This window comes from Scophthalmus maximus, chromosome 17 (assembly GCF_022379125.1).
Source record: "Scophthalmus maximus strain ysfricsl-2021 chromosome 17, ASM2237912v1, whole genome shotgun sequence".
Classification (NCBI taxonomy): domain Eukaryota; kingdom Metazoa; phylum Chordata; class Actinopteri; order Pleuronectiformes; family Scophthalmidae; genus Scophthalmus; species Scophthalmus maximus.
In genome coordinates, this window is record NC_061531.1 from 159655 (window position 1) to 183216 (window position 23562).

At 41.2% G+C, this 23562-nt stretch overlaps 1 protein-coding gene across 1 annotated transcript; it reads left to right on the forward strand.

The window, feature by feature from the left end:
- The first annotated feature begins 126 nt into the window (after nucleotides 1-126).
- On the forward strand, nucleotides 127-21584 carry gspt1l (G1 to S phase transition 1, like). Its single transcript, XM_035614113.2, has 14 exons — nucleotides 127-536; nucleotides 1784-1828; nucleotides 6746-6997; nucleotides 8137-8170; nucleotides 8284-8361; nucleotides 10727-10907; nucleotides 11244-11398; nucleotides 13548-13688; nucleotides 13811-13904; nucleotides 15742-15822; nucleotides 16453-16626; nucleotides 17731-17820; nucleotides 18551-18719; nucleotides 20922-21584. Exons 1-14 carry the CDS (start codon nucleotides 344-346, stop codon nucleotides 20972-20974), a joined length of 1740 nt encoding a protein of 579 aa, XP_035470006.1. The 5' UTR covers nucleotides 127-343; the 3' UTR covers nucleotides 20975-21584.
- Nucleotides 21585-23562: the final 1978 nt, after the last annotated feature.

Below are 23562 nucleotides of genomic sequence, written 5' to 3' on the forward strand. Positions count from 1 at the left end.
TTTTTGGAATTGTAGTTTTCCTGCCCTCAAAACTCTTTCAAAGCAGATGGTCTCCGCGTTTAAGTAGGACTTCATATCCCAGAGGTCACCGCGCCTAGCACGTCGACTGACTGGACGCATTCGCTCACGTGGACTGTCTCTGGGAGTGCTGAGTCTCTGGCGTCTGTGGCGATAGAAGCCGGTGGGTCCGTTTCACCTGAGTCCGACACAACATCACAGGAAGGGTTGGGAGGCTCTGGAACTCTCCGAGGAGCGAGGTTAACGTCGGGCTTTGGGCGGACACCTGTGAAGACCAACAACTGTATTGCTCAAATTTCACAGCATTGAAAATCAAAGACCCACGATGGACCCGAGAGATACTGCCCCTGATTCCTGGGAACAAGAGGACGATGTGGAGGCCACAATCGACACACAACTTGACCCAGCATTCACAGCTCTAAATGTGAACGCGAAACCTTTCGTGCCCAATGTAAACGCTGCTGAGTTTGTTCCGACTTTTACCATGAAAACAAACTCGGACAATCTCGATTCCAGTGGTAAGTTCCTAGTCACGTTGGAGAGCTACGTTAGCTAGCTGCTAACAGAAGCCGGGGCTGGGTAGTTGCTAGCTCACTGTAGAGACACGCGTTCCTTGAAGCGCGACAAGCTAGCTAATGTTTAGTGTTGGAGTAATTTACACGATCTGACGCTATGTGACTCTTAACTACAACCCACATCTCCTGCGAATGTTACTTTATGTTTCGGATATAGTGGTGTTATATAGCTGATTGAACACTGTCACGACGGTTCTAGAATCATCAACCTAGCCGGCATTAGCTTGTTAAAACCAACCGGTGGTAGCCATCTAGCATGCTAGTTAGTGGTGAGGATTTTCCCTAGTCGCCCAACGATGAGTCCCAACAAAGTACTGTTAGTTGCCTTATACAGACAGTAACTGGGACAGAGCGAGATGTTGTTGCAAACATCCCCGTGATGTTTTTAACACCCTTAAAGCTGACTTCGACTTCAGATGGAAATCGAAGGGGACGCGGGTGTTTGGTGTGACGTGGATGTTCTGACGGGGATGTTCTGACGCACTGTTGGTCAAGAGTGTAATTAAATGTGTCTTCGAACCGCGCGCAAAGGCGGACTAGAGACCTTGAACGAAGTTGGGTGCAGTGTAACAGTCACCTTAAGGAGCCATTATCGCTTGGTGTTTAACTGAAAGATACTTATTCTGCATATCATTGGTTTCTTAAAGTGGACTGTATTTATATAGCGCTTTTTAGTCATATAGACCACTCAAAGCGCTTTACAGGAAAGTCACATTCTCACACATTCATACAGCGCTGCTATTTACCGCGCATTTTCTGTCACATTCATACACTGTCGGAAGAGCCGCCAGAGGCAAGTTAGGGGTTAAGTGTCTTGCCCAAGGTTGGCGGACGAACTACGTCCTGAACCACAGCCGCCCTTAACCATCCACTACTGTCCCCATAAACACTTACTATAGACAGTATTTCCCAAAGGAACATGGTGCTCCAGAGTGTAGAGGTGCTTGACACTGAAACATGGTATGAAAGTCAGGCGCGAGGCTCTTCTTTGGCCTTGATTTGAGGCAGCATCTGAAGGCACAGTGAAATCTACTAATGTGACATAAAGAAATGCATTTTCATTTTTTTTTTCAGTGAATTAATTTCCACAAATTCACATGCTGTTTTTATTTAGTCCGAATTCAACATGTACTTAACAGATTTGATACAATGTAACTTAAACATGAAATCTATCATTTCCTCTATTCCAGTTGCTGTTGAGAAAATACCCACCACGGAGGTGTCAGAGAGCATTGGTATGTATGGTGTGAGTGTTCCCTCTTCACCACAGGTCATTCCTATGTTGTTACTGCTCACCTAATTGTCCTGACATGTGTAGGCTCACACTGAACAGAGGATTAACTAAGCCTAAAGTGACTCTCACATCATGAGTTACCAAGGCTCTCTATGTAGTCTTGTAGCAGTATTGGCTTTATGCATCTTCATCTGCCACAGGGTGCCTCTTTAAAACTGAGTTCACAGTGTGTGACCACAAACTAACTGAATAGTGAGTTTCGTTGTAGATCAGCATCTTTCTGTCTTCTGTTTTGTCTCAGGTTGTGTGGGTGTTGCTCTGTTACATTCACTGGGACAGTGTTTCATTATTACTTGAAACAGACATGGCCTTATTTCAGTGGGAGATAGTGCTACAGTAAACCCACCGTTCAGCTGGGCTGTTAACTGGGGAAATGTGATTATTATGAACTGTGGTAGCTTCTAGCAATAATATGTTGTATGTAATAGTGTGCAGCCATGATGTACAGTAGAAATGGAAGCATAGAAATGTGGTTGGATGTTAACATTTGAAGCCCACAACAGTTGAGCGGTGGCTGCCCTATCTGGCTCCTAGAGCTTGTTGACTGTGCACACTGGGCGGGTTTCTGTAGAAGACAATATAGTGATGTTACTACTTTAAGGTAGTGGACATTTCTTAAGTCTTATTGAAATCTGCATACAGAATGTAACGCTAAGTTTAACCCACCATTCCCAATGTGGCAGTCTGTAAAAAGTCACAACACCCCGCTCTGGTAATACCGAAGTCATTCTCTAATGTTATCAATTGAGAAAATGCTTGAAGTGGTCCAATCTCCCATCAGAATCAATGATGGAGGATTTTCAAAAAGCTGTTAAGCGTCTGTGATTGTAAAAGAGGAAGCAAACCTCTGGTTGACGCAGGTTTGTGGTGCCTCTGAGATATGGCAGCCAGAAGTGCTGGACTGTAAAATGAAAAACATTTTACAAGATATTATACAACCATGTCACTACAGTGTTTCCCCTTAGTTTACTGGTTTGGGGGGGGGGTGGTTAGGTTTCAAAATCACGTTACATTTCATCCACAATCTTTTATACGGGAATAAGCTGTATAAGGAAAGTGACCTTAAATGACCTCTGCTTGGCATTATATGTAAGATACAAAAAAGATAATTTGACTTTTCAGGGAGACGGGCCCCCCCCCCCCCCCCAATTCAATGGTAGGGCAAAAACTGCACTATAATAGTGTAATTTTGGACAGTGGTTTGCCACTTGGGGGCCAGTCTGCCAAGGGGTCTCCAGTTAAGTGTGACGGAGGTGCAATGTTAGCAACACAATAGGGAAATACAAAAAAAATCCTTCCTGCAATATAAATAGGCCTGCAACTAACGATTATTTTCATAATCGATTAATCTGTCAATTATTTCCTTGATTAATCGATTAGTTGTTTGGTCCATAAAATGTCATAAAATTGTAAAAAACTTAAATGTCGATAGTGTTTCCCCAAAAATATGTTGTTTTTTTCCACTCACCAAAGAGAATGAGTTCACTTAAATTATTGTGAATGTTAAATGCAGACAGTTGTTTTTCTAGTCTCATTAACCACTTTACACACCAGCTCACATTCAACCATTCAACACACATTCCTACAGTGTTCCTGTACATAATACGTTACGCAAACCAGTGGTACACCATCAGGGACATTTTTGTGTCGTATGCTACCTTTGGAGACAAATTTACATTTCCTCATTTGCCTGATGACTTTTGCAGCAACTTACAGCTGGGGGACAACACTAAGGCTTCAGTAAGTAAGAGGGAGAGCTTGAAAAAAGTACTAAGTTGAATAAGAAAGTGAAGGAGATGAGGTAAAGAAGTGCATACTAAATGCTAGTTGGGCATATTAGGGTAGTAGAGGTGTTAGGAGAGGGGGTGCCCTTGGAAAAGATGAGTTGTCTAGATGCTAATTCCACCATTAAGGAACAAGAATTGAAAACAGAAAAGTGTGACACAAGCCGGTCGACAGAGAAGCACATGTAAGAAAATGTGGTGAAGAAAAAGCCATATGGCTGCACACAGCATGTCAAAAACATTCTCCAGTATAAAGACAGACATGTTTCTTTGTCAAGACCAGATCAAGACTCGAACCTGAGAGGATTCACCACCAAAATCTACCTCTATCAGAATGATGGTATGAGCAAAGCGAGGAGGAAAAAGGAACAGCTCTTGACTCGAAATCTCCACCTCATCTGTCAAAAATTCTGCTGGTTCTGGCTCCAGTGGAACTGATACAGTGTGATTGACAAATCTCACTGCTGACGGATGGAGCCGAATTGATGCTGAGTTAAACGGAAAATGCATTCAATTGCATCAAAAATCGTTTTCAATTATCATTCAGCAGCACAACCATCCAAAAAATATGACCAAACCTGTTTTTAAGATGTGAGCACATCAGATCTTGGTGTGGAGCAGTGCATTCATATGAACTGATATGTAACCCTCTGATCGTATATTTCCAAACAATTGGAAAACATGAGGGAAAGCAAACCGCTGCAGCCCGTGTCCATGTTCACATGGTCTGCGTACTGCAGTAATGATCAAAGACAGATCAGGCACAGCTAGTCCTATCAAACTAGTGGAAAAGCTTTTTATGAATACTTTGCGCAAATACCTAATCGAATCAGAGATGCCTGTGGGAAGACACACTATTCTCTTTGTTTTGTGTAGTTTGTCATTTAGAACTGCTTTGTAACATTTTCCCACGTGGTGGGTTGCCAAAGTTGATTAGTTGACATTTTCTAACACAAGGCAGACAGGCATGTATTAATGTATGTTTTTTCTCAGAAGTCCTACTGATCTGTGTTGGTTGCTTTATGTCTGAGGACTCATTGTTTCTTATTTACCCTCGTTCTTCGGTGTTAAGTGTTCATTGCTGTGCTCTTGTGGAACTGCACCTCACTGACAACTTGGGATCCATAACCCATCAGTGGTATGCCGCTCCTGGATTTTGACCACCGCTGCAAAGTTATTTTTAATATTTGTATTTAATTTTTACAAAAGGTGATCGTGCTCCATCTTATGTATGGATGGTAACAGAATCCTGTAAGTAACGGTCCCCGGCGCTAAATTCTGAAAGACCGTAGTATCAATATGCTCCAACATTATGGGTGCTGCTAACGGTATTGAAGAAATTGATTTATTTGGCTATAATGAATTTTCGTTATTCCCCATCCTGAGGTTGAACTACTGCCACCTTAAAGGCCTTTGGTACGTAGCCTGTTAATAGAGATAAATTGATCTGATCTAATATGGAACAGTTCATTTAAGGCAATGCATCCTAAAACAGCCTTGATGGAATAGGATCTAAAAAATGGTTGATGGCTTGGATGTGTGACAGATGAAGTCGACTCAGCCATAACCAATGGGGGTAAAGCGGTCCAGTTTTAAATGAGATGATACTATTGACTCTGATGCAACTGTGTTGGACAGAGTATCCATGGACAGTGTTTACTGGTTAATGGCTGCTAGCTGCCTTGCTGGTTTGAAATAGTCATGTTATTATTATTTCCACCCACATGGTTGTTGTGTTTGGATTGACAATGAAGTTATATTAAAACTTGTCTTCAGTGTAGTGACAATGTGTCCCTGAACACCTCTGGATAACTGACCTGGTTTAAAGTCTCTAAGCCCTTCATCACACAATCTTTGAATGAGCACAAATTCAATTATGCAAATTTATGGAACATACACATTTCTTTTTGTGAAAAATTACTTTTTCAAAAGAATGGACAAATGTTTTGCTTCTCATATTGTACTCAGTACACTTTTGAACGCTGATATTAATTGATATGATTGTCATTTTTAACAAATAAGTAATGTAACGTACATGATGTTGTGTGTTAAGTGATGGGACTAACATAAAGCCCATCAAATAAAAAAAATGACAACTCAATATGTACAGACTGTTGCCCTTAAGCCCTTGGACTCTACTATTGGAAAGGGTTAAGAGCTGCAACAGTTAATAGATGAATTGATTAGTAATCGACTACTAAATTAATCACCAACTATTTTGATTATCGATTAATCGGTTATGGTAGTTTTTCTGAAAAAAGGGCAAAATTCACTGATATCAACTTCTTAAATGTGAATATTTTCTGGTTTCTTTGCTCCTCGATGACAAGTAAACTGAATATCTTTGGTGTGTGGATGAAACAAAACATCATGTTGAGGTTTTGGGAAACACGATCAACATTTTTTCACATCCTTTTGACCAAACAACTAATCGAATAATCAATTGTGAAAATTATCATTAGTTGTAGATCTTTCACTATGAACTAGGTCACAGTGAGGTGGAACTCATTCACCCTCTCCTCAGTCATCTTCCCACCAGGTGCAGCTGTGAAGGTGCTTTGGGTTAAGATGTACTTTCACTTTCACTAAGTTGTTCGACAGATTGCTTGTGTTATCGCCTTTACATGCAAAATATTTTTTACACTTGTGGCAACGAGTGTTGTGTCCACTGATTTTGGTGAATTAAAACCAGACTTTCGTCCGGTTCACTTTCTGCCATCATTACACTGAGCAGGTCTCTGTCTGCGCTACGCATGTCGGGTGTGAGAGCTGGTCACGCCCCCTTCACAGCACACGCTCCGACACAGAGAGAGACACTAATTTTAATGCCAGATGTAAATGGGCTGTGTTTAGGCCTTTTGGTCTAACTGTTTTGTAGTAAACACCTTGCTAGGTCTACTAGCTGACGGTGTTTAAAAAATTTAATTTGTTACATATTTTAGTCAAGTGGTAAAACACCTAAAACTAGATGTGTATTCAATTTGCTTCTTCTTTTTCCTTTTGCAGCAAGTAGTAATTTGTCAAAATGAAGGAAACGACAGTTAATGATTTGTGCTCTGTTTGTGACTGTGCAGACCCAGTGGAGAACGGCAACACAGAGATGACCACAGAGGAGCCGTGGGACCAGAAAGAGGCTGAGCCAAATGAGGAGGAGCCAGGAGGTGGGCCTGATGAGGACCGGGGGCCAGCAGTGTCTGCAACAATGGAGGAACCTGCTCCAGAGATGATGGAGGAGGAAGAGGAAATGCCAGTGCCCAAGATTCCACCTACACAGCCAGATGCCCCCAAAAAGGAACACATCAATGTTGTTTTCATCGGACACGTAGGTCGGTGCAAAACACCTCTCTGTTTCAGCTCAGTTAGTGGATGATGGTTATTACAGGAGGGTTTTTAAAGTAATTAATACGTAGCTCTGAAGTCAAAATTTTACTTGATAGCAATACAAACCACAAACACACATTTTATCATCTGCAAATGATTTGACTCAGCTAATTTTAAAGAATAAAGGTGGTTCTATCTACTTTTATAACTTACATATCCCACAAAAACGTAAGTTAATTTTAATTTACCTTCAACATAAAACAATGCCCACTCCATTCTTAAAGAGGAGTGACCGTCTTTTCACTGGCCTGGACATACCAGTGATTGGTCAGATAACCTGAGCTGCCTAAACTTTTTCGGACCCTGACATTCATGTTAGAACGTGCCTGGGCTGATATTATGAGTTTGAGATTTAATAGAAGCAGCATTTCCAACGGCAAGTTGTCCCATTTATTACAAAGTCTGTTGGTCATGTCACACTTACACCACATTTTTCAGTGCTACCTTGTAGGGGAGCAGCCTGAAGGCACACGAATGCACTTCAATAGCAGAGAACAGACAGGTTAAAACAATGTAGTGGTGTTTCAGTCAGGCTCGGATCCTCCAGCTGCTGTAATATTTTACGTTTGAGGTCCTTTTTTCTTTTTTTTTTACTCCGACACTAGCTGCATATTACACTCGAACTTCACGCTGAGTCACCAGCAATGAACCTACCAACAAGTCTGAAGTGCACTCATTTATACTGTGGTGTGTTATCACTCAATATAGGATAGTTCAGGTGATACAACGGTGCCTACTCTTCGGCAACAAATAATACCCATACTGTGAGTAGTGGTATACAGAACAGCCAGTCTGTCTCTGTACAACAACAGAAAAAAACAGCAATGATGATCTGGAAAGTTGATTCTGTTCCTTTTAGTCTAGTGTCATATTCACGTACTGTTAAGACAGAAACTTCATATCTCATTGAATTGGGTGGAAAAGGGAGTTAGAAATATCAGAAAGTGTCAGTATACATTTAGCTCCTTGTATTATGGTCAGCGATTTTATTTTTTTGGAAGGATCAGGATCCCCTGCTGATCTTGTGTAGCACACAATGATGTTGTGGTTCTGGCTAATCACAAGTCGGTGTGCTTCTTACCAGATGCTGGCAAGTCCACCATAGGCGGACAAATCATGTGAGTTTTTTTCCCCGAAAGCTTTTCCTCAAAGTGAATGAGATTATATTCACCTTATCAGACCTTCGACCTCTTAATGTGCATTTCTTAGTTGTCCCCTTTCTCTCCAACAGGTATCTAACAGGAATGGTAGACAAGAGGACCTTAGAAAAGTATGAGAGAGAAGCCAAGGAAAAGAATCGAGAAACCTGGTGAGTTGACACACCACTGTCTGAATATGGAAAAATGGCCAATGCTTGTTTTAATTTTCAAAAGCGCATCTTTTAAGTGCTACATAAAGTAGTTATTATAAATGTGTGGTGGCCTAACACTAAAGCTGTGAAAGCTGATTTATAATATTCATTTTTGGCTAGGAACCATGTGTGGCCATATTTTAAGATGGGCAAGTATTCCCTTAGACCAGGGATGTCAAACTCTGGCCCCCGGGCCAAATCTGGCCCGTAGTGTAATTATATTTGGCCCGCAAAATAATATCAAATTTTCTATTTGAGCTGGCCCGTCGGTAATGCATGCACCGCTAATACTACAAATCCCATAATGCTCTGCTAGTGCCTTGGCACGTCAAGACACGCAAGCATCCCCTCCTCTGTTTTCATTCATTCGCAACCTCATGCTACCAGTCACCTCGGGCAGATGTCAGACACCCTGCAAGGAAACCTGGGCCATTTTGTGTGCTGCCAAACCTTAAAAACGCAGATTTCTAACGCCGTGTTCCCAAGTGCACAGTTTGCTGAAAAACTCTGCGTACTCAGAGCCGAGTTTACCCGGCGATTTGCCGACTTTGAAGCGCAGAAATGTAGATTTGAACAGCTCAGTAATCCGTTTGCAGTTCACGTAGAAAGCACACCAACCTTGCTACGCCAGGGCATAGACTTGAATGGTTGGATTTTCATTGAAGGAAATTATCATCATTGTTATTATTATTTTTGTTGTTGTTGGCCTGTGAAAAAAAGGGTCCATTGATGATTAACTGAAAGGGGCTACAGATGGAGAAATTATTTTTATTTAAGAAATGAATGCCACTGATGTGTCCTTTATTTGAAATTTATTTCTCAGGTGTTTATAGTATTAACCTTTGCTTGTTCCAGACTAGTGTTTAAGTAAAACTTAAGTTTGTTCCCATATGAAAAGGTGCATTATTATATCTAGATAGAAGGGAAAACATGCTCTTTTTCTCAATTAATATGAAATCTGGCCTGCGACTTTGTCCCAGTTTTTAATTTTGGCCCACTGTGTATCTGAGTGTATATATATATATATCCAGGGTTTCCGTTACGTTCATTTCTTGGCGGCGGGTCGCTGCCGCAAGATTATTGCCACTGCTCCCACAGAATTTTATAAAATGTCATGAAGTCACAATTTCTAGACCCCTGCGAGGGCTTTTATTTTGAAACGACAAGACTCAGCGACGGACCGCTGCAGGCAAGACGCCCCTGAGGAAAGGGAGACAGAGGAGTCAGAGTAGTCTTACCAGGTATTGATGAGAAAAAGTTACATTCCGCTTCTCCTTATCGGTTACTAAAAGATAAATATATATTTTAATATACGTCACATATCAACGTAACTGCGTCTATGTTTTGAAAGGAGCTAGCACATAGGAATCATGCTAAGGTCCGACTGAAACATGGACCGAGTTAAACGGTCAAAAGTCTGCTTCTACTTAAAGCGGCGACAACAACGCAAAGTGCAGTTGATGCGGGAGGTTTATTAGCTGCAGGTCGGGTTACACCTCAAATCTGAACAAATATTTAAGGAGCATAACACTGATTTGGAGCAGTGTATCTGCAGTGTTGGCTGTCCTGCAGCTCTGAGTGCGACTGTGACAGTCTGATCAAGCTCCTCCAGCTAAGATCTTAACATGCAGTTAGATGTTGTACACTGATGCAATTTAGTGTCACATTTTCCCCTTTTGCTGCTCTGATGGACTCTTATTTTCCTTGAATGTTTATTGTAGATATATTGAATTTGACTTGTAAATAAATAGATGAACTTAAATGATCCCAACTGGGAAATTCCGGTGTTACAGCAGCAGGTATATGTCACACAAAATATTTAAAATTAGGGGATATACTAATGTAAAAATCTAAGAACTGCAAAACTATACAAGTTTGAGGAATATAAATATAAAGAATTTACATAATATTATTGTAAGTTTGTAGACATTTACCAGTAATGTGCAAAAGAAGATGACATGAAGGTATCAGAATCTATAAAATCAAACACATACCCATCCCTAGGACAGAGACCGCGAGAGTAAGGTAGTTTTAACAAACTATAGTCAATTTAGATAGATTTTAAAGTTTAAAAGAACGTTCGCCATGTAAAGTTATTCTCTATTGATATTCTTCCGACAGCAGCTTTACTACACTTTCACAACACTTTAATTACTTTAATTTCTTTCTTTCCCTTTTTTTGTGGGGAGTGGCTGGTCCGGCCCCCCTGCTGAAAAAAATCCTAGAGGAAACACTGATATCATAGATCCCTTGGTGTATATATCATACCTGATTTCCCCCCAGTGACTAAAGCAATAATTGCATATGACTATTTTTGTCTCAGGTATTTGTCTTGGGCTTTGGACACCAACCAAGAGGAGCGGGACAAAGGCAAAACGGTAGAGGTGGGCCGAGCATACTTTGAGACGGACAAAAAGCACTTTACCATCCTAGATGCTCCAGGCCACAAAAGCTTTGTGCCCAATATGATCGGAGGTGCATCACAAGCAGACCTGGCTGTTCTGGTGAGTCTACCAAATAAGCAGCCTTGTCGAACATCAGGTCACTCCTTGCCTATAGTTTGAAAAGATTCTGCACGTGACTTGTGTTTGACTAGTCAACCAGAATGAAAACTATTTGGGTGATCTAAATGCAGATGGTGTAAAACTGTTCATTTGATCAAAAAGTAGGAAAAGCACTTTTTAGTTTTTTCTTTTAAGCTAAATGACCACAAACAATTTTCTTTGTGTAACCAATAACGTTTTCAGAGGTAAGCAAAATCCCTGCTTTCTTTCAACACCTTATGTTTTAGGAGGCCCTTTAGACTAAACCACGGACTGAATGAATTTGCTGTTCCTCAGGTAATCTCTGCCAGAAAGGGCGAGTTTGAAACTGGTTTTGAGAAGGGTGGACAGACACGGGAGCACGCCATGTTGGCCAAAACGGCTGGCGTCAAGCATCTGATAGTTCTGGTGAATAAAATGGACGACCCTACAGTCCACTGGAGCCTTGAAAGGTGAGCAGATGTTTAATAATGATCAAACATTTGGTGTTTAAAGCCTTGATGATGGTGTGCAGTGCAGATAGTTCAGTCACTAATTGTGGTCTGCATGTGGGAACGTCCACACGAACCCTCACAGACTTTGAAATGCTGTCATGGCGACCATCTTAGCCATACTGATGTCCAAACCATGAATTAGTAAAAAAGAAAATTGGATCAAACATGTCAGAATGTTCCAACTTCATTACAAAACAATTAACATTTGATAGAACATTATAACATGATCCGCTCCTGTGTGCTATGCGGTTTTTAGAGAGAAACCTGGCCACTGTCAGCTTTCTACAAAATCGGATCTGGATGATAGTGAGGTAGATCAGTTAGTGGGTTTATTGAAAGGGCAAGTGGATGAGCAGCAAAAGAGAGCTGAATTAAGTTAAGATGGGGTTCTGTCCAGGGCTCCAGAATGCGCCCAAAAATCTGTGCCGTGCAACTAATGCAGAGAAGGGCGGGCCTTCGTCTCTGATACTGGTATTCTTATACGCTGAATTTTGGTAGTTGGGAATGGGCATCTGAATCCGGTATTAAACGGGCCCTGGGGCAATATTATGAAAGACCGTGGAATCGATAAGTTCCGACGTTATCGGTGATGCAAGAGTTAGGCGGTCAGATTGGTGGCAGGAGCGGTGGCAGCACCGGCGCCAGCTCCCACTGCCCTTCACACGCAGACCTTCTCCATGTTGCTATGGTGCAGTGAGTGAACCGGTCAAAAAATCGCAAAATGCTCGTAGCCACAAGTGTAACTAATGTTTTGCAAGTAAAGGCAGTTAACATCAGCGATCTGTGGAAACATTTAGTGAAAGTTAAAGTCAACTCTACTTCTGCTGGTCCCAGTCAGATACAACAGCTGCAGCTAGTGCGAGGATTACTGAGGAAAGGGTGAATGAGTGAAGACCTACAATCCTCTACATCAGTAGAGTCCAACAGTCTGTCTGTACATTTAGAGATGTGTTATTTCATTTAAATGATCGGCTTTATGTTAGTCCCAACACTCAACACACAACAGCATGTACTTTATATTAGTTATTTGTTTAAAATAAGATGTTCAGTGCTCAACAATGTACTATGTGTACAGTCTGAAAAACAAAACATTTGTCCATTCTCCTCCTCACTGCTTCTAGACAGAAATGATAATAAAATTTAACACTGCTTATAATATCGCCAAAGATAAGCTACCATTTACAAAATTTAGATCTGAAATCATCCTCATGAAAAAGCAACTTTATTCCTGTTTACAGTCATTTACATAATGTCTTAAGAAATTAAAAATGTATATGGGAACTGTCAAGAAAAAGGTATAATACGTGTATTATTGCGGTGCCAAAAGGCGCAGCGAAAAATTGTGGGTGCACCTAAATTATGTGTTGGTGCACCCGCGAACTAGCCCGGCCGGCTGCGAGTCTACCTACGCCGGCCGGCCGCGAGTCTAGCTACGCCGGCCAGAACACTTATATCGTGATACAGTTTTCAGCCATATCGCCCAGCCCTAGAGCACAAACGATCTTGAAAACGTAGCCTCGGACAGTTGGAAAGGCTCCGTCTGTCAAAAAGAGATGGGTTGCCAGTCCGGCGTTATGTTGGTCTTTACATCCAACAACAGAGCAAACATTATGATATCTTTTGGCCATGCCCGCGGCCGTCGTTCGCTTGCGGGGAGAAAATTATGGCGTAGACGCGATCTGTTTTTCCCCACTTCAAGGGGGGGAGGTGCTGCTCATGTTGGGGGCGTGTTGCCCCAGTAGCAGGAGTCAACTTACGTCACTTGACGCCCGGGCTGTGAATGGCTCGTTTACAGACCGTCTGCACGGCCAACCCAAACCACGAATCAACGACTTATTGTTTTCTTTCCATTCTTCGTGGGCCGGCAGACACCCCAGATAACCAAATATACGTGGAGGCAGGCTGAAAGGAGCATAATATGGGCCCTTTAACACTTTTCCGAGAGAGCAAATCACCAAATATACCACCATTTTGAATACTAACTTGGTAACACTACATCTACTTAATCTATTACATGATGTGTGCACATCTGTCTGTCTGAGTGTCAGTGCTGTGTTGCCTACTGTGAAGATGATCCTAACATCCCACCTGTTGTCTGAACCCTCAGGTATGAAGAGTGTAAGGAGAAACTTGTTCCATTTTTGAAAAAGGTGGGCTTCAACCCAAAGAAAGATATTCACTTCATGCCGTGCTCTGGGCTGACAGGAGCCAACCTGAAGGAGCCCACTGATATGTGCTCCTGGTATACGTAAGTTCTCCCAATCATTCTCAGCTGCTCTCTGCTGCCACTGTAGGAACTGTATAGATGGAAACACATTTTCTTGTTCATCCATCCCCACTGACTGCTGTCCATATTTAATATCATTGCAGAGGTTTACCATTCATTCCACACTTGGACAGTTTGCCACATTTCAACAGATCCAGTGATGGTCCTGTCAGATTGCCCATTGTAGACAAATACAAGGTAAGAATCAGTTTTCCCCCTCTTTAGGTTCAGTGTTGTCTAAATAAAAGACTGTGTTAAACAGAGGCGAGCTTTAACTGTGAAGAACCCCTTAAAATGCTTGTGGTTAGAATGCATTTACATGCTGGTGACATGAGCTGACTGCGCCCACCGGTGTCAGGCGTCGATGGAATGAGCAGAGAAGTACACTATACATCACTGTTGTCAGTACATTAAATTAGACAGTTTGTTTAAGATTGACTGGGTTTTGGCTCACCGTTTGTTTTGATACCAGTGAATGTGTTTGTGTGCAGTGATTTTCTCATAGGATTTTGAGAGACCTTCAAGGGGGGTCCAGGGCTAGATCTATGAAGAACTTAATGCTCTTGTAAACAATTGTGTGCTGTAGCTTTACAACCTATATATGTGTTGTATGGACACTGACCCCCACATACAATTACAAACAATGGGGGAAAAGTAGCTTCTTTTGAAAACACCATTCTTTGCATAAAAATAATAACAGCGCAGAACATTTAACAAAGTTAACAATTTATTAAAATGAGCATAAATATTGAACTTGGTACCTGCAGGAATTTTGAGGAAAAGAAGCAAATTTTATAAAATTATGAACAGATTATTTCCTGAGGTTAATGCAATATATCCTCAGGAAATATATTGTCTGTATTAGGATTTTCATTTTACTTCCACTATCATGCATATATGATTTGTATTCTTCAAATAAATGACAGATATATTTTATATATAAGGGCAGCTGAGAGGCTATTGCTGGAGACATCTTCTTTATCCTGCTAATTATTCAAGAAATCTGTTCATCATATTATATATTTTTCTCAACATCTAGGCTATCCAAAAAACAACAAGTGATCCAAACAAAAAAGAAAAAAAGTGAGCGTCTTATGTCAGAAAAATGAAATAACAGATCAGGTCTTTGACTTGGACCAGCAGAAGTAGAGTTTACTTTCACTTTTATGAAATGTTTCGACAGATCGCATGTGTTACAGCCTTTACTTGCAAAAACATTTGTTACACTTGTGGCGAAGAGCATCGTCTCCATTAATTATGGTCAAGTACGGCAAGACTTTGGACTGGTTCACTCTCTGCGTCTCTATATGTGCCGCTGACAGATGAGCAGTGAGAGTTCGCCCAGCCCACTGCACTGGACAAAAAATCTGTTGGTTTTAAAGAATGCACGCAGTTTTTTCTAACAACACTCTCTTATATGAGAGTCATTACGGTATCCAAGTTCACCAGAGCGTTGCAGAAACTTCCCCCGCGATTTGATCGATTCCTCTGAAAATCAGATCATATGCCAAATTAAGATCAATCCCTATATAAAATTGTCAGATCCTCAGAGACTGAGAGCTGCTCGCACAAATACGCCTCTAGACTAGTCTTTGTGTGTAATCTATAATTGCGTTAACAATTCGTGCCGCGTTTGGTGTGAAGGCAATTTTAGAGATCTTTTATTTTTGTGTAAAAATATTTTTGGTTTATGAGTCTATGACGCAACAATTTAGACTGGTGGGCTACCACAGTCTCGTCAATGTATGGGAAACCTTTCTGTGTGCTTGTGTTTATGTAAATTAATGTGGTATTATCCAACATTTTCACATCATATATCTGAGTTTTAAATAAAGTCTTCAATCCAAAGTTACACACTGTGAACAGCTTAGTTCATCTGCCTGTGGCTTTGTCGTGTCATGCCATGTTGCTCTCGTCAGACTCAGACTTGAAGCTATTGTGTGGAAATGTCAGTTGAGTTTTCCTGAAGGATTGGCTGGGTCACTGTCTTAGATTGATCCACTCTCACCTCCTTTGTTGATGTGTCTCTCACCAGGACATGGGCACAGTGGTTCTGGGCAAACTAGAGTCGGGCTCCATCAGCAAAGCACAGCAGCTGGTCATGATGCCGAACAGGGTAGGTTATCCCACAAGCCTTTTCTCCAATAACCTGGAACCATGAGAAATTAGGGAGTGATAACAGAAAATTCATATAAACCTCAGAATCAAATTGCCTAACACTGGCTTTAAACATATTTATTTTTCAGAATAAATATTTGTTTGTGTACAAATGCTGAACCAATCAATACAAACATACACACACTGACGCTGACCGAACACTTAAGTCTGCAGTCGTCCAGCTCGCAGAAGAGCTCGCAGAAGAGAAAAGTAACGAGTGAGGAGCCAGTTTGAATTTCAGTAACACTGAATGCGTTATTTTAGCTAGTTACAACTTAAAGTAGTGGTGTTACAGTAACACACTGCCGACAACTATAGTCAACAAGATTATTATTAACAAATCACATTCATCTTTGTTTTTGTCAACTACACCAGAAGGTTGTGTTTTTACCACACACATTGAGTCTGTGAACACTGGGTCTCTCACTGTCACTTGTTATCTGCACTGGTGTGGATGATGCTTACACACTGGGATGAAGTGATGAGTCTGCCTGATTATTCTCTACTGAAACTACTGCTCTGGTTAAATACATTATCTCTCTGCTGGTCTTAACGTGTGTCTCTAAACCTGTTGTCTCTGCTCTTGCAGCATGTGGTGGAGGTGTTGAGTCTCTTGTCAGATGATGTGGAAACAGATGATGCTGGACCGGGTGAAAACCTCAAGTTGCGACTGAAGGGTATTGAGGAGGAGGAGATCCTGCCAGGCTTTATCCTGTGTAATGCTGAGAACCTCTGCCACTCAGGGCGCACATTCGACGCCCAGGTCAGTCCACACAGCAGCTTCACTCTCCCTCAACTACACTTGGCTTTGTTTGTGTTACATCAATTATTAGGCTTATTATTGATTAGTTTATTGACAGACGATTAATCTGCATCTGGTTGAATAACTTGTTTATGAAGAATTTAATGAAATACATTTTCTTGGGTCGTGGGAGATTATTGCACAATGTTTTGACATTTTATTGACAAACAGATGGATAAAGTAATTTAAAGATTTGTCAATGGTTAAGATGAGTGATAATTGCAGCACTAGTTAATGTGCACCAGATTTCCTCATGCTCTTTTATTTGACTAACAAAGGATTAACCAACACCATGTCATACAGTTTGTTCACTAGCAGGCTAGATCTCCATGATTCAGATCACTCAACAGAGTTCATCTCAGACTTGGCTGTATATACTGTAGTAGTGGAAATGTTAGAATTAATATATAAAACAAATGTTTTTGTGTCTAGTGATGTTTTGTAAATGATCAAATGCTTAAGATATACGAAGATCTTCTGTCCTTCAGCTGACAACCAAAGTTGTCTAGCTCATCTAGGCTTACTAGTAATGGTACATGAGAGATTGACCACTATGACCCAGTGCACTTTCAAATCATTCTCCAATCCCATCCTAGGCCAAGCTAATGGCAGATCTTTGGTGACATCACCCCGCCAGATGTCAATATTGTATTTGCTGAGATTAAGCTACATAGGCTGTTCTAACCCGCTTGTTCAACAATTTCACCGGAGAGCTGCAATTTAGCAGTCCCTCACAAAAAAATATCTTTTCAGTCGCTTTGCTAAATATGCACCTTATCATGTAAAGGGCTTACACACCTAAAATGCTACAATGTCCTCAGTGGCCCACCAATGTCAACACCTATGTCCACTTGATAAAGTCTGGGAGACTTTCCAACCAATACATGTGGCAGTGATAGTGAGTGGGAAGCTACTGAGGGGAGTGTCCTGGTTGTAGGAACAGAGTTCCACTGTTGTGTTTCTTCATCCTGCCCACATCACTTCGTTTCGTGTTCTGCATTAGTGGAGCTCTACAGTGGCCACCAGGGCAGTGAGTGAACTGTCATCACTCTCTCCTCTCTGCAGATCGTCATCATTGAACACAAATCCATCATCTGTCCAGGTTACAACGCAGTCCTTCACATTCACACCTGCATTGAAGAAGTGCAAATAACGGTAAGCTCTGAGGCTCAGCCTGTTTTCCACACTGTTACATTTTAACACACATCAGTGCTGCTGTTTATGCCTGGTGACTCAACTACCATCGGTGAATAAAAAGCATTGAAAACACTATCAGAAACAGGTCCACCTCGTCTTAGGTCCGAGAAAATAAATCCCTGCTCTTACTTTTCACCATTGCTCTTCTTGTGAAGACTAAATATAGAGTTTTGGGGCCATTCAACAGCTCATGTTATCGCTGAGAAAAGTTCGACTCGCTTTCATTCATCAATTCTTTTTCACAGATGTATTCCCACAATACTTGACGGAAGGATGGGACATAGAACAAGAAAAAAAAAATTACATTATAGCATTGATCCATGCACGGGCGGATCCATGATTTTTTTAGATAGGCGGTTTTTTGACGTGTCCACATATTTCCCAGGGGATAATGCAGGATCTTCATGAAAAAAAATCAGGCATATTTAGGGGTCTGATATGAGTGTTTGTGATTTGGTGCAGTTTATTGAATTTAAGGGGACTGTTAGACCTCTGCGGAGGTATGTTCTTGTTTATGGTGTAATAGATTAATGGTCATGCTCCAAATAATATATGCATAATGTACACAGCAGATTGAGAACACTGTCATTTGATAATATTATGAGTTGCTGTAATAATCACTAATTAAAAATGATAGTGAATAAAACGTGTATGTGACCGTGTTCTTTTACTCTTTGCTGCTCTACAGGCCTTAATCTGTCTGGTGGACAAGAAGTCGGGAGAGAAGAGTAAAACACGACCACGATTTGTCAAACAGGACCAGGTCTGCATCGCCCGTCTGCGCACAGCAGGAACCATTTGCCTCGAGACTTTTAAAGACTTTCCTCAGATGGGACGGTTTACCTTACGGGACGAAGGTACCTGGCATCTACAGACACACTGGGCTGGCGGGGGGGTGATGAGTGGGGTAAAAACTTTGAATTTGTTTCAACATGATTGCTATAGTAGGCTCCAGCCTCTTCTCTGCTGCTGCTACAGTTTATCTTGAGCCTTAGTCTTGCTAATCTACTGCTAATTATAATAACCAATGATAACCAGCACCCTCTTTACACTGTTGGCCTCATTATCAGAATATAGTGTTGTGCATTGATTGGAGCAGTTTTGGCAATTAGCAAGATATCAATAATTATAATATCAACGATAAATATTAATATTCATGAAATGATTACTGAAACTAGTAATCGAGGCACCAGGGACAAATTATCCAAACCTGTCAAAAGGTTGTTCACCTGACGTATCAATATTTGTGTTATTGATATTCCAAATTGAACAGGGAAGGACTGACTCTGTCATCAAGCCTTCGTCACAATATACATGAAAATAACACTAAGGGTAGGTAACGACACGAGTGGTGTAGACACAAAATGGCGGACGTGACTGCGTGTGTGAGTCACGACAGGAGAAAATGGCGTTGAGCTTTGGCCGGAGACATTGTGTAATGGTGAATCACAAAGGAGGTTGTTTTGGGGAGGGAGGTTTGACTTCCAACCTGAAACAACCACACGGCAAAATATCTACGGCCCAGTGAATGTGGGTTAATATAGAGAGAAAACAAGGTGAAACCCTTTAAAGAGGGCAGTGGAGCTTGCGCTGAATCGTCCTCTCTCTGTTATTACACAGGAATGCTCTGCTGATGCAAAACCACGTTGCTAGGATTTCTAATCAACAGATAGCGTTCTGGTTTCAACCAAGATGGCAGAGCAACACTCACAAAGTCTGCCCACGTCAGACCAAAATTAAAAGAAAACTGTGAGGTAACAGAACAAAACTCAGAAGCACTATACAGATATATCTGCGTTGTAGCAGCAAAAAGGGACTCGGCAGTCCTTAAATCACAAGCAACAAAATAAAACACACTAAAAATCAAACAAGAGCTAAGATGCCTCTTACTGTGATTCCTGGGGGAAGTTTTGAGTGTGGAAAAAGTTGTCTTTGTTTGGTCGCGTTCCTGTCCTGTGTGCTCACAGTCTTCACTAAAGTGGATGTGTTTGTGTGGATGTGTTTGTTTAAGCATCACGATTGTCGTGAGCAGAGTTGTGCGGGTGATCAGTATTATCATTGCATCTGAAAAATGTTCAAGAAGAACTGCCGCACATTGAAATCATATCATTTTTATTACTAGTATTACTCAAACTGTTTCTCGCAGACGGTCGATCTTGACCTTGAACTATGACCTTTTCCACACATGGTGCACTGAGTTTAAGTTTAACCTGCCTTTTATTGAAAGTAATACTAATAATAATACATTTCATTGTTGCATCCTTCCCTGCGCTTTTCTTTCTGCCCGTTTGGCAGATGAGGTGAAACTCTTAAATCCCTCAGCACTCTTACAAAAACCAAAAATTGAACCACTTTCACACTCAGTGCCCTTAGAAGGGTGAAACTTCTCTAGAGTGCTGTCTCTACCTTCTGCCATGTTTCCATTGATGCAAAACAAACCCACACTGCTGTGCCTGAGTCTGGGTAACTGATGTGAACTTTGCTTGATGCTGGACAGTATTTACACACGGGACAGGACAGCACAGTAATAAAACATGGATTCAATGATAATTAAAATTAAAAACGGCATCATCCCCACAGACAGTCCATGTACAGTATATGTGACATGCTGTCATCACTTGACGGAAACAACAGTGCTGCTCACTTGTTGAATGTAGAAGAAATTACCTATTACATACAGCAGCACATTATGACCCAAACATTTAGGAAGCAGCTACTTATTTTCTGTAGCAGACCTGGACTGGTACGTTTTGTGTCAACAGCTGGTGGGAGTGGAAAGACGCATAACACTAACACCACTGTGTTTTTGTAGTTCAGCAGCTTCTGAAGAGAAAATGATCAGCTGATCACTAATGCATGAGTCCAGGAATCTGCCTGTGAAACATTTGAAATGGTTGTGAACCAGGAACTTGAGTGCTTTGAGACAGTGCAGCAGCTTACAGTTGTCACTAATAAGACCTCTGTGAGTGAAAGGGTATTCAAAAGGATTGGGATTTAACTAGAGGATTTAAACTCGGCAGACAACATAAATGTCATTGTTGTGTTTGTTTGTGTCTCAGGTAAGACCATTGCCATCGGTAAGGTGCTGAAGCTGGTCGCAGAGCGGGACTGAAGAGGACTGAGCTGTCAGTCCTGGAGAGAAGGCAAGGGGCAGAGCTTGGCCATAACCTGCCAACACTTTTGGCAGCGGCGACGGCAACTCCCTGTCTCGCCCTCCCTTCTGCGTGCCGAAGATCATCTTTAGAAAACAAAAGAAACTCGTGATAAAAACCTGTTTTTTAAAGCAAATGACAAACCGAGATGAAGTCCACGAGTCAGCTTTCTCATATTGAGAGCTCCGCTATGCCATTTCTGGGTTAGCCCCTCCCTCCGACTCTCCCCAACCCCCCCACCCCCACTCTGGTCTACACGGCATTACATGATTTTTCTTCTAGTTTTTTTTTCTTTTCATGAATGACAAATGGAAGAAGTTATATCTGTTATCAGATGTGGACCAGGATTTTTGCTCAGAGTATAACAATGATTTTCAGAAGTAAACTGTAAAAGAAATTGTTTGAGAGAATCTACCCAGTTGAAACAATGTTTTTCCTGGGTGTACACGTCTCCCTTTGCTTTTACCCAGTTTTTGGTTTCTCGTGGCGTTCTTGCAGCGTGCTTGAGCCTGTTCAAATGTTATAAAAGCAAACAACTATGACAATAAAATAATAAATTGGGAAAACAAAGTCTGTTCCTTTTCAGATCACCTTCCAGCAGCTGGCCGTGCGGTTCACATTTTAAAGGGGGCCTGATTAATGTCATTTTCAGTTTAAGCATTTTCTGGGCACAATTAGTTTTTGTTCTGGAAATACTACTAAAAACAAAATGATTGCATTTTTGAAATGCCATTTATAGTATTTCCACAAGAACAAGACAACAGATGTCAGTACACAAGTATTTGGACTGTTACATATGTTTTGTTCTTAGCTTCTGTTTCATTTAAAATAATGGAAACTACATTAAATAGTTACCGTAATTTCCGGACTATAAGGCGCACCGGAGCTTAAGCCGCAGCAGCTAAATTTAATGATTTGTACATCTATAAGCCGCACTGGACTATAAGCCACAGGTGTTTTAATGGTTAAGCAACATATGTAAGAGTTCGTGCACAGAGGGGATTGTTGGGAAAGAGATGGCTGCTTGAGGAAGCTCCCATTTATTAACATTTCAACAAACATAACGTACTAAAACCACCAAAGTCCTCATCTTCAGTGTCGGAAACGAACAGGCTCAGGGTGGCTTCGTCAGCCACTCTCCTCTCTCCTTCGTTGTCGCTCTCAAAACCAACGAACTCCTCTTCGTCACTGTCGGAATCGAACAGCCTCTGAAGGGCCTCAGCTGAGCCTGTGGCGGCGTCCTCCTCTTCATCACGCAGCAGTCCAGCCTTTCGGAACCCGTCGGTGATCGTGGATGTTTTGACACTCCTCCACGCCATCAGGATCCACTCGCAAACTTGAGCGAAAGTTGCTTTTCTCTGCTTTAACCGTGGACCGCGGACCGGTCATAGAGCCCGTAGAGTTAAAGTTGGTGGACTGTAACCTGTTAGATTTAGGAGGTCCCCTAGTGGCCGTTAGCTGTAATAATCCATAGATTAGCCGCACCGTTATATAAGGCGCAGGGTCGAAAAATGGGGGAAAAAGGCGCGGTTTATAGTCCGAGAATTACGGTATGTCTCTAATCTAAGAAGGTAAATATCAGTTTAGGAAGAGATGTGAACAGCCCTCTTAATGCAGTGCCTAGTTAGCAATCGTTCATTGGTAATCGGATACTTTTATCCAAAATGTTTCATGAGCAGCTGTATTTTTTTCTTTTTGACGTTAATTGAAAATGGCTTGTCATTTAGCTTGAAGTGGAGTTTTTTGTCAGTATGAGGAATAAAGAGCTAACCGTTCAAGTCAAGAATATGATATTGAGGCTAAAAATTTGTTGCTTTCAAGAGCAAAATGTAAAAAATGTGAACTGGTCTTTTTGCTGTGCAGAAAATCATAAGTATGCTGAAGAAAAAAAAGTCCTTTATGGCTTTTCTTTACAGATGAGTGGAATCGTTTTGCTGTTCCAGTTTATCACGCTAAATAACTGCATCACAAATATTATAGCTTGATTTCACATCATATATATGAATATAGTAGTAGTAAATAAGTAGTTTAATTCATAACAAGCTGAATTTGCTGAATCTAAATACTTCAGGTCTAACTAAGCAATCAAAGATACGTTTGGGATAATTTAGAAATGGTGTCGTCATTACACAGTTTATGTATCAGGAGGCACAGCGTGCCACTCATTGTAAATCTTGCAGTTCTCTAAATAAAAGATGTCTCTAAACATTAAATATCTACCTCAAAGGTCCAGTATTGGTGAGGCTGTATTTACACCCTACGCTCTGTTTTGTATTAGGCTGAACCTTCAAGAGAAATGGAGACCAAGAAGAATAACTGACTCCTGAAATGTTATACTTTAATTTTATTTCTGAGTTGAGGTATCACTGTTAGCCCTGATAAGTTTGATGAAGAGAATCCACCAGCAGGTGGTGTCAAATCCCTGCTCACTGGTGTTCTTCCTGATCTGTACTTAACAGTGTCTGAATTCCCCCTATTATTCTAAAAGTCCTCCAAGCTCATTTTTTTTGTTTTGAAATGCAGCTCAGTTCACTATCGAGTATGAAGC

What these genes read in the sequence shown, in the direction of transcription:
- gspt1l (XM_035614113.2), top strand. Translation starts at nt 344, where the DNA reads ATGGACCCGAGAGATACTGCCCCTGATTCCTGGGAACAAGAGGACGAT. An exon ending in TGTTTTCATCGGACACGTAG is followed by an intron (nt 6,998 to 8,136) that starts GTCGGTGCAAAA and finishes GCTTCTTACCAG; the next exon opens with ATGCTGGCAAGTCCACCATA. An exon ending in GTTTACCTTACGGGACGAAG is followed by an intron (nt 18,720 to 20,921) that starts GTACCTGGCATC and finishes TTTGTGTCTCAG; the next exon opens with GTAAGACCATTGCCATCGGT.